Here is a 13,630-nt window from a genome sequence, read left to right on the forward strand (position 1 = left end):
TTGTTATAAAACTTGTATGAGTCAATGGCCTTAATATTTGATAAGTATACTTAAAACTTTATTTGGACATTAAACCGCCACTAATTTTCCATAGCACATATAGTCAACTTAACAAATTATAGGTTAGTGTTGTTTGGTAATAAATTAGTAATTTAGTAAACCAAACAATTTATAACCATTTTATTCAATCAGTGTAGGCAAAGAATCTTGAAATAGTGTTTTCTATTCTTATGTATATATTTGACAACGTGGTGTTTTGTCAACCAATAAAATTTTCTAACACCATAACATAAATCTAAACTTGACATGTTAAATTTCCTTAGCTTAGTGAAACTTGATTAAATTATGCCCTTCCAATTTTTCTCACCATTTTTACCCTCCAAAATTTCTTAAACATTCCACACATCAACTATTTCACAGCTTTACAATGACGAGCCATCACTTTCGTACAACAACAAAAGTAATAATAGATTTTCTGGTACATGTATCGAAAAGTTGTGCGGCCTGCGTCAGAAAAATCTAAGAAAAAAACAAAGAGTAAACAAAAATATCCAAACAGTGAATCTAATAATAAATTCTGTTTACTTTCTGCAAAAAATAGGATAAAATCGAATTTAATTCTTTTTATCGAAAGTCGGAAATATATCCTATGTCGCAATCAATTAATGTACATATGCAAGAAATTTAAATTAAAAAAAAAAGAACGCAAAAAAAGAAAAAGAAAAAGAGAGAGAGAAAGAAAGAAATCGAGTTTAACTGCTCGTGTCTCTCTGTGCCACTCGTCTTCAGTTTTGTCAGCGTCTTCATAACTTATAAAGTCCTATCGATCTCTCTTCTTCTTTCTTTGGCCACTCTCTGTGTCTTTCTTTGTTAATAATATCTCAAAGAATAAGAAAAAAAAAAAGAAAAGAACAAAAAAAAGCACAAGTTTCTTGAAACCGTGTTGTTTTCGTGTAATATACACAGTTGTTACAGATTCTCTCCTTTTGGGTTTCTTTTTGTAATCATCATTTGATTGACTGATTCTCTGTTCTTTTTTTCCCAAAAAGAGAGTCCTTTTATTACAAAAAAAATATTAAGGTTCTGTTTTGTTTGGTTTAGCTTTTTTATCCAATTCCATCAGAACCAGAGTTGTTTGTTGCTGCTCTGTAATATACTCGAGTCAATCTTTATACTTAAGGAAAAAAAAAGTTTCAATCTTTGGTTTCATCTCAGGCGAAAATTGCTACAAATGGTAATCGATTTCTAGGGCTCTGACTGGTTTTGATTAAAGGAATCAATTCAGGGGAATTTCGAGTTCTTTTGTTACAAAAATGGCGGAAAGAGTCGAAGCATCATCTGTACCAGAAGGAGAAAATACAATAGAAGAAAGAGAAGTAGGAGCTATGTGGGAATTAGAGCAGAAACTTGATCAACCCATGGATGAAGAAGCTAATAAGCTCAACAACATGTATAGAGAAAAGGTACTTACTTTCTCATTTAAATTCATATGTAGATTTTGAGAAATGGAGAAAAAGTTGAGGTTTTTAAAGTTTGCTCTGTTTTTTTTTTTATCAGGGATTATCAATGTTGATGCTTCTAAGGCTCTCTTTTCAAAGTCTAGGGATAGTTTATGGAGATTTAGGGACGTCTCCATTGTATGTGTTTTACAATACATTCCCTGACGGAATTGATGATAGTGAAGATGTAATCGGAGCTCTTTCTTTGATCATTTACTCTCTTTTGCTTATTCCTCTCATCAAGTATGTGTTCATTGTCTGCAAAGCTAATGATAATGGTCAAGGTAAGGTTTAGACCGCGGTGTTTTGAACCAACCGGTTTTGGTGTATGCTCATTCGGATTGATCAATGTTGTTTTGCAGGTGGGACTTTAGCTATATATTCGTTGCTTTGTAGACATGCTAAAGTGAAACTAATCCCGAATCAGCACCGTAGTGATGAGGATCTCACGACTTATAGTCGAACTGTATCCGCTGAAGGGTCTTTTGCTGCTAAAACCAAGAAATGGTTGGAGGGTAAAGAATGGAGGAAGAGAGCTCTTCTTGTCGTTGTTCTTCTCGGTACTTGTATGATGATCGGTGATGGTATCTTAACTCCAGCTATCTCCGGTAAAGCTTCTTTGCTTTTTTTCTTCTTAAGGTTAACCAAAAAAGATGATAATAGTTTGCAAAATCATCTTCTTACAGTTCTTTCAGCAACTGGTGGGATCAAAGTAAACAATCCAAAAATGAGCGGCGGTAACATTCACTTCACCTTATTTTCAACTTCAGGTTTCGAATCGGTTCTTGTTTTGCTAACTTGCTACTTTTCCCGTTTGCAGATATCGTCGTGCTTGTGGCAATTGTCATTTTGATAGGATTGTTCAGTATGCAACACTATGGTACAGACAAAGTCGGATGGCTCTTTGCACCTATCGTGCTTATTTGGTTCCTCTTCATTGGAGCCACTGGGATGTACAACATCTGCAAGTATGACACAAGCGTTTTAAAAGCGTTTTCGCCTACATATATATACTTGTACTTCAAAAGACGAGGTCGAGATGGTTGGATATCGCTCGGTGGCATTCTTCTCAGCATAACAGGTACTTATACTTACACCTTTAATCTCCATGATTTATTTCATAGCCATATCTAAATGTTACTTCTTGAATATTGCAGGCACGGAGGCACTATACGCAGACATTGCCTATTTCCCCTTACTAGCGATACAGCTCGCCTTTACGTTTTTTGTGTTCCCTTGTCTTCTTCTAGCATACTGTGGACAAGCTGCTTATCTTGTGATTCATAAGGAACATTATCAAGACGCGTTCTATGCATCTATCCCGGGTTTGCCTTAAATCTTTTTAAAACATTACTGGTCTTGAAGTCATCATACATAGTGCTCTTATAAAACAGTGAAACTCTTTTTTGCTTTGACTCCACAGATAGTGTCTATTGGCCAATGTTTATAGTCGCGACAGGAGCTGCTATTGTTGGGAGCCAAGCTACGATCTCCGGGACTTATTCGATCGTCAAGCAGGCCGTGGCTCATGGATGTTTTCCTCGAGTAAAAATTGTTCATACTTCCAAGAAGTTCCTCGGTCAGATCTATTGTCCTGATATTAACTGGATACTCATGCTCGGCTGCATCGCGGTTACTGCTAGTTTCAAAAAGCAGAGCCAAATAGGAAATGCATACGGTAAGATGACAACAACTTCAAAATACAAGAAAAATTATTTTAGTCAATGTTAATCGTTTTAAGTTAGTTATCATAAGAATTTTTGGATAATCTGTACTAAAAGAATTTTGGTTTATGATAATGATAATCTTTAACCGTGACTGTTTTGTTTTCTTGGACAAATTAGGGACTGCGGTTGTTCTCGTGATGCTTGTGACCACATTACTAATGGTGCTGATAATGCTACTCGTGTGGCATTGCCACTGGATCCTTGTCCTTATATTCACCTTTCTCTCCTTCTTTGTGGAGTTATCGTACTTCTCAGCCGTGATCTTTAAAATCGATGAAGGAGGATGGGTGCCGCTCATCATAGCAGCGATATCTCTTTTAGTAATGTCAGTCTGGCATTACGCAACAGTCAAGAAATATGAGTTTGAAATGCACAGTAAAGTGTCCATGAGTTGGATACTCGGCCTCGGTCCCAGCCTCGGGCTTGTCCGTGTCCCGGGGATCGGGTTAGTCTACACGGAATTAGCAAGTGGTGTTCCTCACATTTTCTCTCATTTCATCACCAACCTCCCCGCGATTCATTCGGTTGTAGTCTTTGTCTGCGTCAAGTACCTTCCGGTTTACACCGTCCCTGAAGAAGAGAGGTTTCTTGTGAAGAGAATCGGACCAAAAACATTCCGGATGTTCCGATGTGTAGCCAGGTACTGTACTTTATTCTTCTCTGTTCTTTAGTAGGGTTGACAAAATCAATAAGGAGTTTTAAGACCCTTGAAATATCTCAAACATTTTTAACAGATATGGTTACAAAGATCTACACAAGAAAGACGATGATTTCGAGAACAAACTGCTGACTAAACTCTCCTCATTCATTCGAATCGAAACTATGATGGAGCCAACTTCAAACTCAAGCACCTACAGCAGCACGTATTCCGTCAACCATACACAAGATTCCACCGTAGACTTGATCCACAACAACAACAACCACAACCACAACAACAACATGGATATGTTCTCATCGATGGTGGACTACACGGTATCAACTTTAGACACGATAGTTTCCGCTGAATCACTGCATAACACGGTGAGTTTCAGTCAGGACAACACGGTAGAGGAGGAGGAGACGGATGAGTTGGAGTTTCTAAAGACTTGTAAAGAGTCAGGTGTTGTTCATATAATGGGGAACACCGTGGTGAAAGCAAGAACTGGATCATGGCTTCCAAAAAAGATTGCGATTGATTATGTTTATGCATTTCTTGCTAAGATTTGTAGGGCCAATAGTGTTATCTTACATGTTCCTCATGAAACCCTTTTAAACGTTGGACAAGTCTTTTATGTTTAGTTTAGTTTTTATTATTTTGCTTTGTAAAACAATTACAGAGAAAGGGTAATAAAAGGATACCAAATTTAAGATCATACCACTGAAACTGTTACTGGCCTAGGTCACGTAGAAGTTCTCTATTGAAAGTCCTGACCCAATCCAATCACGCCCAAGAAGCAATCCGATCATGTAAAAAACTTAAGTTTTATTTATCATAACATTTGCAACATTTAGTAATTTACATTATATGCGAACTTTATATCTCTAGTTACATTTAGATCACCATATTTATATTTAAGACTTTCATCATAAAGGTTTTCACTTTTCACTTGTTTTGGACCAAAACTTTTGGTAATTCACAACAGTCAAGTCAACATGTCCGATTCAATCTATAACCACAAGAATATGATGTCTTATTTAGGAGAGGTCAACATTATAATCAATCTTTAACTTTTCCCTACGCAAATTCAACTAGAGGACCAATAGAAACAGGTATACACAATTGCCATTTTTCTTAGAGCTTTTCCTAGTTGAATATTGTAGCGAATTATTGACCTTTCAACGCTATGTAACTATATCGTTACGATCCCCTAAACCGAACAGTTTAAACTGGCAGTAGTTAACCGATTAAGCCCCTACAGCTGAACCGTTGTACTTGTTGTAGCATATTATACCAAATTGGGAACAGAACCTACGGATACCGAGTTTAAGAGAAATGTGATATAGTTACGTCTACCTAGAATCCGAATTTGTACGGTTCCCTAGATCTTGGTTTGGTAATTATATTATTAATTAAGCCACTAATGACTAGTTTCTTAGTCTCGCTAATCGACCAATATGAAGTAATCTCACTCAAATACAATTTTCCCAATCGGTTCGTCAGAACGTGATTGTCAGAAATCAAAATCGTTTACTTTTCTCGCCATAGCACTGATATTTTCGATAAAAACAAATCTGTTCGCGTATTATATTGTTTTATTATGCTCATTTCGACACACAACAAAACCGAACCGGTAAAAAATATATGAACCGGTTTGGTCATCATATTACACTGATATGTATATTCAAAGGAAACTTCCCATGCGGAAGAAGAAAATATCTTCATTAAGTTACAATCACAATATTCGTTACAATTTTCTTGACAAGTTAAGTTATATAATTAAGGGAAATAGGAAAACAAAATTCAAAAGAAAAATCAAGACTATTAAATGAGGCTATATAAGTAACATGTACAAAGAAGGAAAAAGGGATTCATAGCCAAAACCATGAAGAGCACGAACGACGAATCTCCTTCCTTGGGATACGACTTCGCCGGAGTTAGCATCAAGGACGGAAAATCTAAGCCGCCGGCGCCGGTAATATGTTACGATGGCTTGTTCGGAGGGAGAGACGTGATTAGAATCGTGCTATTGGTCACGACCGTGACACTTTCTTGTCTATTATTCTACAAATCTGCAAACAATCCACTCAATATGGTGTTTTCTCCATGGAAGACCGATTGTTATGCTTCCAAACTTACAAACGAGTCTTCCTCAAAAACGGTGAGTATTAATAAATATGTGTATGACGTATAATACGAATTTATTGGTATTTTAAAATAAATTTACGAAGGTTTTTCATGGAGTTGTTAATATATCGTTTGGTTTATATGAAAATGTCAGATTCCATTTCAAACTAATCTCTGGAATCTACAATCTTCCGTACCTAAAGAGAGAATTTGTCTATAAATAAAGCTAATCTCTCTAGTCTTGACATTATTACATTAAGACGATAAAAATTACACACGGTCATGTTGATATGTTAATCTCTCTTAAATGTATCGATGTTTTTAGGAACCAAAGAAGGAGCCGGTTTCAGAACTAGAGAGAGTATTGATGAATGCGGCTATGGAAGATAACACGGTGATCATAACGGCGTTAAACCAAGCATGGGCCGAACCAAACTCTACATTCGATGTGTTTCGAGAGAGTTTTAAAGTCGGAATAGAAACGGAGAGGTTATTGAAGCATGTGATCGCGGTTTGCTTGGATATCAAGGCATATGATCAGTGCCTAAAGGTTCATCCTCATTGCTATTTGATCAACGCCACAGATTCAGACCAACTCTCAGGTCCGAATCGGTTTATGACGCCTGGTTACTTGAAACTTATTTGGCGGCGAATGGATCTTCTTAGGCAAGTTATTGGTTTAGGGTACAACTTCATATTCACGGTACATATACTATCTCAATCTTCTTCTCTTATTTTAATCATAATTAATTAGTGTATGTTTTCTTTATAGGTACCTTTTTTCCTTCAACATTTTGCAATTACTGACTTCTATGCGTTGAATTAGAAAATATTACGCGCCATCCCCCAAGAAATTCAATTACTTTTTAAACTATATAATATCAACAATAACAAAATTGTTGATAAAATTGTAAGACAAAAATTATAGAAAAATCTTAATATTTGATATAGGTATACCAAAAAACTAAAATTACAGCGTTTTGACTTCTTTGGCATGTATAAAAATTTAAGTTTTAAGAATAATATATAAGGATTCGATTGTACATAAAAGTGAAATGTTAAGTTTATGAAATATCTATATGTCAACTATTGAGAACACCGTTTAACTATGCATATGCTTTGTTTTAAATATTGTCCTTTTGTTAGATCTTACTTTTACTTGAGCATTTAGATTTGACTATCGTGTTTCTTTGTTTTTAGCAAACCTCTGACTTCCAATTTTACGCTTAATTTTCCTTGATTCATTTATATTAATTTGTGGCTGGCTATAGATGTTTAATTGTCAACTTTATACCGATAGAGAGGTTGCCTAATTTAACAAAACATGTTCTAATTGACACCAATTTTATTTTCTTGGGGAAATTAACCGTGATTGTCAAAACATTACATTGTTTTTCTTTATGACCACAAATGTTTTGACGTCAGCACCACAACTTAAAAAAGTTTCAAATTTGCAATGGTTTTTTTTTTTGAAACTTCAAATTTACAGTAATTTTCTACCAAAATGTTAAAGTCTTAATTTTGTAATACATACATATCTTGTTCAATTTGGTGACTTAATTTGTATTACTCTGATTGTGCACTTTATTCTTTCTATAAATTATATGTAACAACAAGAATGATAAGTTTGTCGTATATAGGATGCAGATATATTATGGCTTCGAGACCCATTTCCTCGTTTTTTTCCGGATGCTGATTTTCAAATAACATGCGATGATTACAATGGAAGACCATCGGACAAAAAGAATCACGTGAACTCCGGATTTACATACGTCAAGGCAAACAACAAAACTTCAAAATTTTACAAATATTGGATTAGATCGAGTCGGAAATTTCCTGGAAAACACGATCAAGATGTGTTCAACTTCATAAAAAACGATCTTCACGTCGAGAAACTTGGGATAAAGATGAGGTTTTTCGATACCGTTTACTTTGGAGGGTTTTGTCAGCCGAGCCGAGACATCAATGTGGTCAACACAATGCATGCTAATTGTTGTATTGGCTTGGACAACAAAGTGAATAATCTTAAGGCAGCTCTCGAAGATTGGAAACGATATGTGTCACTAAACACGACCGTGTCCGAGACTAAATGGAATATTCCGCCTAGGTGTGGTTATTAAAGGTCGTAAGAGTATATATATGAATAGTTTCGTACGTTAAGATAGTTTCGTTGATTATTGGAGTCGGTTATTGTTTCTTAATTATATTTAGTGTTGAGATAGTACGTTTTTTTTTTTGTTATTTGTAAGTATTAAAGTTTTAAACTTATAAGAAATTCTTAAAGGTAAACCTCTAATTTATATTCCAGTGTTGTTGTTTGATAATTTTAATACTTTTATTCTTGAAGTGTATTTGATGTAGTTCACATAGGTTTATTATAGATGTATTCAAATAGTAATATGAAATAAATTTAAAATGGTGACAATAGAACATATATAATCAGATTGAAATCTTAGACAATTAAAAAAATCACAGCTATCAAATTTTACTCTATATGTCATTAATTAATCATAACACTGGAATAAAAATTGTCATTTGCATTATTTCTTATGTTTTTGGCAATAATTTGTAACACTGCACAATCGCTTAACGACATAAGTTGCAAATGAAAATTTGCAGAATAAATATTTGCATGATAAAAGTTATATAATAAACTATTAAACAACTATATACTCATTTATTTGCATAATAAATTTATTTGTATTTTTAGGTAAAAATATAAGCCTATCGTTTTTTGCGTTTTGGTAAACATTATATAAATTTTCTTAATGAATATTTTTTTTGCATAATCACATTAGAAAACGTAATTCCATTATTATTTGTGTTACTAACCAGAGCTAAAACATAAGAAATAATGTAAAAAACAATTATTATATACTATTTCTTATAATTATTAATTGTGTCGGCAAAAACCTATAGTTTTGACCTCGTTTGTTCATTGTTATAGTGTTCCCAAACGTATGGCGAGACGTCCTTATTGTAGAATCTGTAAGCACACCCGATTTTGAAATATCTGCAAGTTTGTAGGGATTTAAAAATGAGCTTCTACTGTTTTATTATTCCTCAAATAATTCATGTATTAAAATGTAGAGTTGTTCACAAAAACACAAGTTCAAAAAATTGTCACGGTTCCCCACTATAAAAAAAAAAAAAGATTTAGTTTTACTACGCTTTTGATTACGGTAAATCATTACAAATATTTTAAATGATATAGTACTTTCTTTCACATATCTAAAAACTACTTCTAGATTTATGACATGGATCCTCTATAATATTTACATAAAGAAAGTGGTGAAATGTTCAATCTTAATTATTGTTACAAAACCAAGTCGTTGAAATGTGTCTAACAAGGTATGGTCTTTGATTTGCTGGCGGGAAATCATATACTAGAAGACAACTCAAAACCCTGGCCATTGTATTAAATTATCATTAAATTTGTATAGTAATATAATACTAAGAGATATTTCTTTTCCTAATAGCATATGTTATAGCCTACAGTGTTGATAAATAATTATGGTGAAAGCTACGGTGCAACCAAAAAGAACGAAGAAGATATAAAATTCGAGAAAGGAAAAATTAAGATTTTGAAAGGACAAACTTTCAACCAATAAAATTTGATCTGTAAGAGTTTTATAAGAATTCATTTGAACCAGTTTTCAAAACAGAAAATACTTTCGTCACTCACATTTCAACCGTTTGCTATAATACTTAACAACACTTATATATTACAATAAATTCAAATTACAAATTTAACAAAACCATAATATTAATAAACCTTTTGTAAAAAAAATACTCCATAATACAATTAAATTTCAAAAATCTAAAATTTTGTATTTATTATCAAAATTTAACACCCGAGCGAAGCACGGGTTATCAATCTAATAATACGTTAATTTGGAAGTATAATCCAAGTTCCAACCATGAAATAAGAAAAAAAAAAAAAACTTATCCAACCAAAAATGATTAACTACACATCATCTAAGACATGACTTTGAGTTCTGAGTTATAAAATCACTTGATGAATTAAGAGTATCAGTCAATTATGTACAATTTCATAAATGAAAAGCTCATACCGAACTTTCTGACAAAAATGAAAAATCAAATCTTACAGAGTTTTCTTTAGACTTGGTCTTTTTTTTTTGGTAAACGGTATACCGTATTCGAGTAAGACTAGTCTTTAACTCTTTATCAGTATTTCTTTTTGTTTGGTCGAAAACTAATATATAATTCATTCGAGAAGCATAGAGTTCGACGCTTCCTAGTGTAGTCATTAATCAACGAATTAATTTGAGTCATTCACTTAATAAAATCAGTAAAGGGGAGTAATTAAAATATAACTGCGGCCACGAGTAGTCGGAGATAACGTGAGCGTGATCAAAACTGAATAAAAAGCCACGTGTTGTCACTGGAAGAATTAAACAATTACTAATTGTCATTCAATTATGTGAAATAAAATATTAGGTGAATTCTGAGAAGAAAGTTTCAATTTGGGGTTATGAAGAGTTGAAGACTATTGTTTCCCAATCTATAGATTATTATTATGCATTCGAAAGTCGCAACTAGTTTCAGTGATCTGTTCCAAGGTTATGATTATATTTTGACATATATATGTAATTATGTATTATGGATTCGCCAGATAGATTTTTTTCTAATTAAGCTAGTACTTAGCGCAATTATTATACGTAATGTTATTAAATAAAAAGTTACTGTATGGTTTATTTTTTATTTAAAAAAAGAAGAGAAATAATTAATGTTATGTCCGTCTCTCATCGACCAAATCATGTTTCTCTCGGGTCATTCATGTATCTCTTTGTCTTTTTCTGCACTTTTTTCCCATTATCTGATGATTCACAGTTTAATATTCGTACACGATTCTATATCACTTGTATAGTTATATATATATTTTTAAACACTCGAATATATAATTTGGAATCGGTCTGTTCTCTTGATTCTCTACACTCTAATAAAAACAGGAATTGATTTCAAATGGAGAAAAAGAGTTGGTAAAAGAATTCATTCATAAAAATCATTGCTACAAATAAATAATTAGTGTGACAAAACAAGAACAATGACCTTACAAAACTGCCAGTGATGACGTTTGCCTTGACCTTTTGTACTTAACTATAAGAACCGACAAAATAAACAGAGAAGAGAACAGAGAAAACGAAAGAAACGCTTTAAACCCCCTCAAGAACACATGAACTCTTCTCCTTCTTCTTCTTCTTCCCCTTCAAGTTTTCTTGATTATGGATCTGCGATCGGACAAAAAGAAGTAAAGAAAATCCTGGTTTTGGTTCTAGGTTTAGCTGCTTGTCTTCTTCTTTACAAAACAGCTTATCCTCTTCATCAAGAGCTCGATGTTAACAATCTCAGCTCTCGTCCTTTGCTCGATCACACCTCTTCGTCTTCTCCACTAACAGTGAGTTATTAATTGCAACTATACATTGATCTGTAGACTGTACATGTATATGTCTCGATTCATCTTCTGTCTGACATGGGTCTGATCTCTTTCTTAAGATCTGTTAGTCAGAAATTTGTTAATTTCTGGTTTCTTTCAGAGATCAAAATCGATCAGTTTTAGGGAAGTTCTGGAGAATGCATCAACAGAGAATCGAACAGTTATTGTAACAACGTTGAACCAAGCATGGGCAGAGCCAAACTCTCTGTTCGATCTATTTCTTGAGAGTTTTCGTATCGGACAAGGAACAAAGAAGTTACTTCAACATGTGGTTGTGGTTTGCTTGGATTCCAAGGCATTTGCTCGCTGCTCACAACTTCACCCTAATTGCTACTATTTGAAAACCACAGGGACTGATTTCTCCGGCGAGAAACTCTTTGCTACTCCTGATTACCTCAAAATGATGTGGCGAAGAATCGAGCTTCTCACACAAGTGCTAGAAATGGGATACAACTTCATCTTCACGGTACGTATCTTTATCTAAACAAAATTATTTTTTACCAACCTTTTGAATCAAGAAATTAATCTAGAAGATATGCTTAGAAGATGAGTACATTTGCACTAACATAGAATATACGTTGATGCAAGGCCTTGTTACACAAAATAACAAATCGGTTCTCAGAAAATATCCTAACTATCATTGAATTCACCAAACCAACCCATATGGTGGTGAACAAGAGTTTAAAATTCTCCGTTTAGACTTTGATTATGGTTGGCTATTAAAAATGTATATTTTAGAGTTATGTTTAGCATTCATGGGTTATCATAGAAAAACTTTAAGTCTTGCAAATTTTTGTCTCTTCAGTTTTTTAATTAATTCAAATGGATTCAAACCAAAAAAAATTATATGTATATATTTATTTACACAAAAAATCAAATAATAAACAATGATGTCATTTCTAACTATTTCCCTTTATATATTTAGGATGCGGATATAATGTGGCTTCGAGATCCATTTCCTCGGCTGTATCCTGATGGAGATTTTCAAATGGCATGTGATCGATTCTTCGGTGATCCTCATGACTCAGACAATTGGGTAAACGGAGGATTCACTTACGTGAAATCAAACCACAGAAGCATCGAGTTCTACAAATTTTGGTACAATTCTCGTCTTGATTATCCGAAGATGCATGACCAAGATGTGTTCAACCAAATCAAACACAAGGCTTTAGTCTCAGAGATTGGAATCCAAATGAGATTCTTTGATACGGTTTACTTTGGTGGGTTTTGTCAAACGAGCAGAGACATAAACTTGGTGTGTACCATGCATGCTAATTGTTGTGTAGGATTAGCGAAGAAGCTTCATGATCTTAATCTTGTTCTTGATGACTGGAGAAACTATTTGTCTTTGTCTGAACCAGTTAAAAACACAACTTGGAGTGTTCCTATGAAGTGTACATGATCTTAAAGACTCAGATTTGGAATAAAATCATTGTTATGGGGAAGATTTGTTATTTAATTTGTGTAGATAATAAACTGTGAAATGATGTCAATAAAAAAACAAACTGTGAAAATGGATCTTGTGTTGTAAATAAACAGTCTTCTACTCTTCATTGAACACTTGGTCTACATATAATGTAAAAAACATGTACATTTAGCCACCTTCCTAACATCGAAATTCAAATTTTTGACCTTCAAGCTTACTCATTTTAAAAAGTTTATGAGAACTCGAAATCAGGATTATTAGAGTGTATATACTTGGTTTAGTTGTGGTTAAGTTTGGTTAGTAGTTTTGGTTTAGTTTACTTGTATTTAAGCTTAATCATGTATAACTTTTACACTTAATGAAGATTTCACGATTATTGAAAAGGATTTATATATACACAAGTTATCGACCTGCATAGTATTCTTTCAAAAATTAATCAATATGTAACACTTAACTCAGACTCGGATCAATGAAAATGGTTGCTAGTGATAAAAATAAGAGAATTGAAATCTGCATAAAATGTAAATTTTTATGGTACCAAGTAACAATTTTTATTGAAAGAAACCTATAGTGGTCTATTATTGCCAGATGGTTGTCTTTTGGAGATCCTCTTTGAATGTTCGACTTAATTTTGGACTATCATCAATGTTGTTGAATGAAAGATTCACCAATTCAATCTGAACGTTATCTTACAGACAATTCAACCTGTTTTTTTCTATCACTAATTTCCGTAGGAAAAAAACAAAAGATTCTTGA

The 13,630-nt window shown here is 33.5% G+C and overlaps 3 protein-coding genes across 6 annotated transcripts; all 3 read left to right on the forward strand.

Annotated features, from left to right (window-relative positions):
• Positions 1-689: 689 nt before the first annotated feature.
• KUP9 (K+ uptake permease 9) lies at positions 690-4,577 on the forward strand. 4 transcript variants are annotated; one of them, NM_001203846.2, is made up of 9 exons: positions 690-1,463; positions 1,558-1,783; positions 1,862-2,107; positions 2,186-2,236; positions 2,320-2,580; positions 2,657-2,824; positions 2,923-3,177; positions 3,344-3,866; positions 3,961-4,577. In NM_001203846.2, the coding sequence occupies exons 1-9, from the start codon at positions 1,314-1,316 to the stop codon at positions 4,502-4,504; spliced, it is 2,424 nt and encodes an 807-aa protein (NP_001190775.1). In that variant the 5' UTR covers positions 690-1,313; the 3' UTR covers positions 4,505-4,577. The 4 variants fall into 4 exon arrangements, with proteins under 4 accessions (NP_001190775.1, NP_001329904.1, NP_193729.2 ...); NM_118114.5 differs by having other exon boundaries at positions 1,055-1,463; positions 2,923-3,225; NM_001341378.1 differs by having other exon boundaries at positions 784-1,463; positions 1,862-2,236.
• A 1,057-nt stretch (positions 4,578-5,634) lies between these two features.
• AT4G19970 (nucleotide-diphospho-sugar transferase family protein) lies at positions 5,635-8,211 on the forward strand. The gene is made up of 3 exons (NM_118115.3): positions 5,635-6,024; positions 6,316-6,693; positions 7,631-8,211. The coding sequence occupies exons 1-3, from the start codon at positions 5,749-5,751 to the stop codon at positions 8,108-8,110; spliced, it is 1,134 nt and encodes a 377-aa protein (NP_193730.2). The 5' UTR covers positions 5,635-5,748; the 3' UTR covers positions 8,111-8,211.
• Positions 8,212-11,085: 2,874 nt separating this feature from the next.
• Positions 11,086-12,902, forward strand: AT4G19975 (nucleotide-diphospho-sugar transferase family protein). Its single transcript, NM_001341380.1, has 3 exons — positions 11,086-11,409; positions 11,549-11,914; positions 12,374-12,902. The coding sequence occupies exons 1-3, from the start codon at positions 11,188-11,190 to the stop codon at positions 12,848-12,850; spliced, it is 1,065 nt and encodes a 354-aa protein (NP_001328843.1). The 5' UTR covers positions 11,086-11,187; the 3' UTR covers positions 12,851-12,902.
• The last annotated feature ends 728 nt before the right edge of the window (positions 12,903-13,630 follow it).

The sequence above is a fragment of the Arabidopsis thaliana genome, chromosome 4 (assembly GCF_000001735.4).
Source record: "Arabidopsis thaliana chromosome 4, partial sequence".
NCBI lineage: Eukaryota > Viridiplantae > Streptophyta > Magnoliopsida > Brassicales > Brassicaceae > Arabidopsis > Arabidopsis thaliana.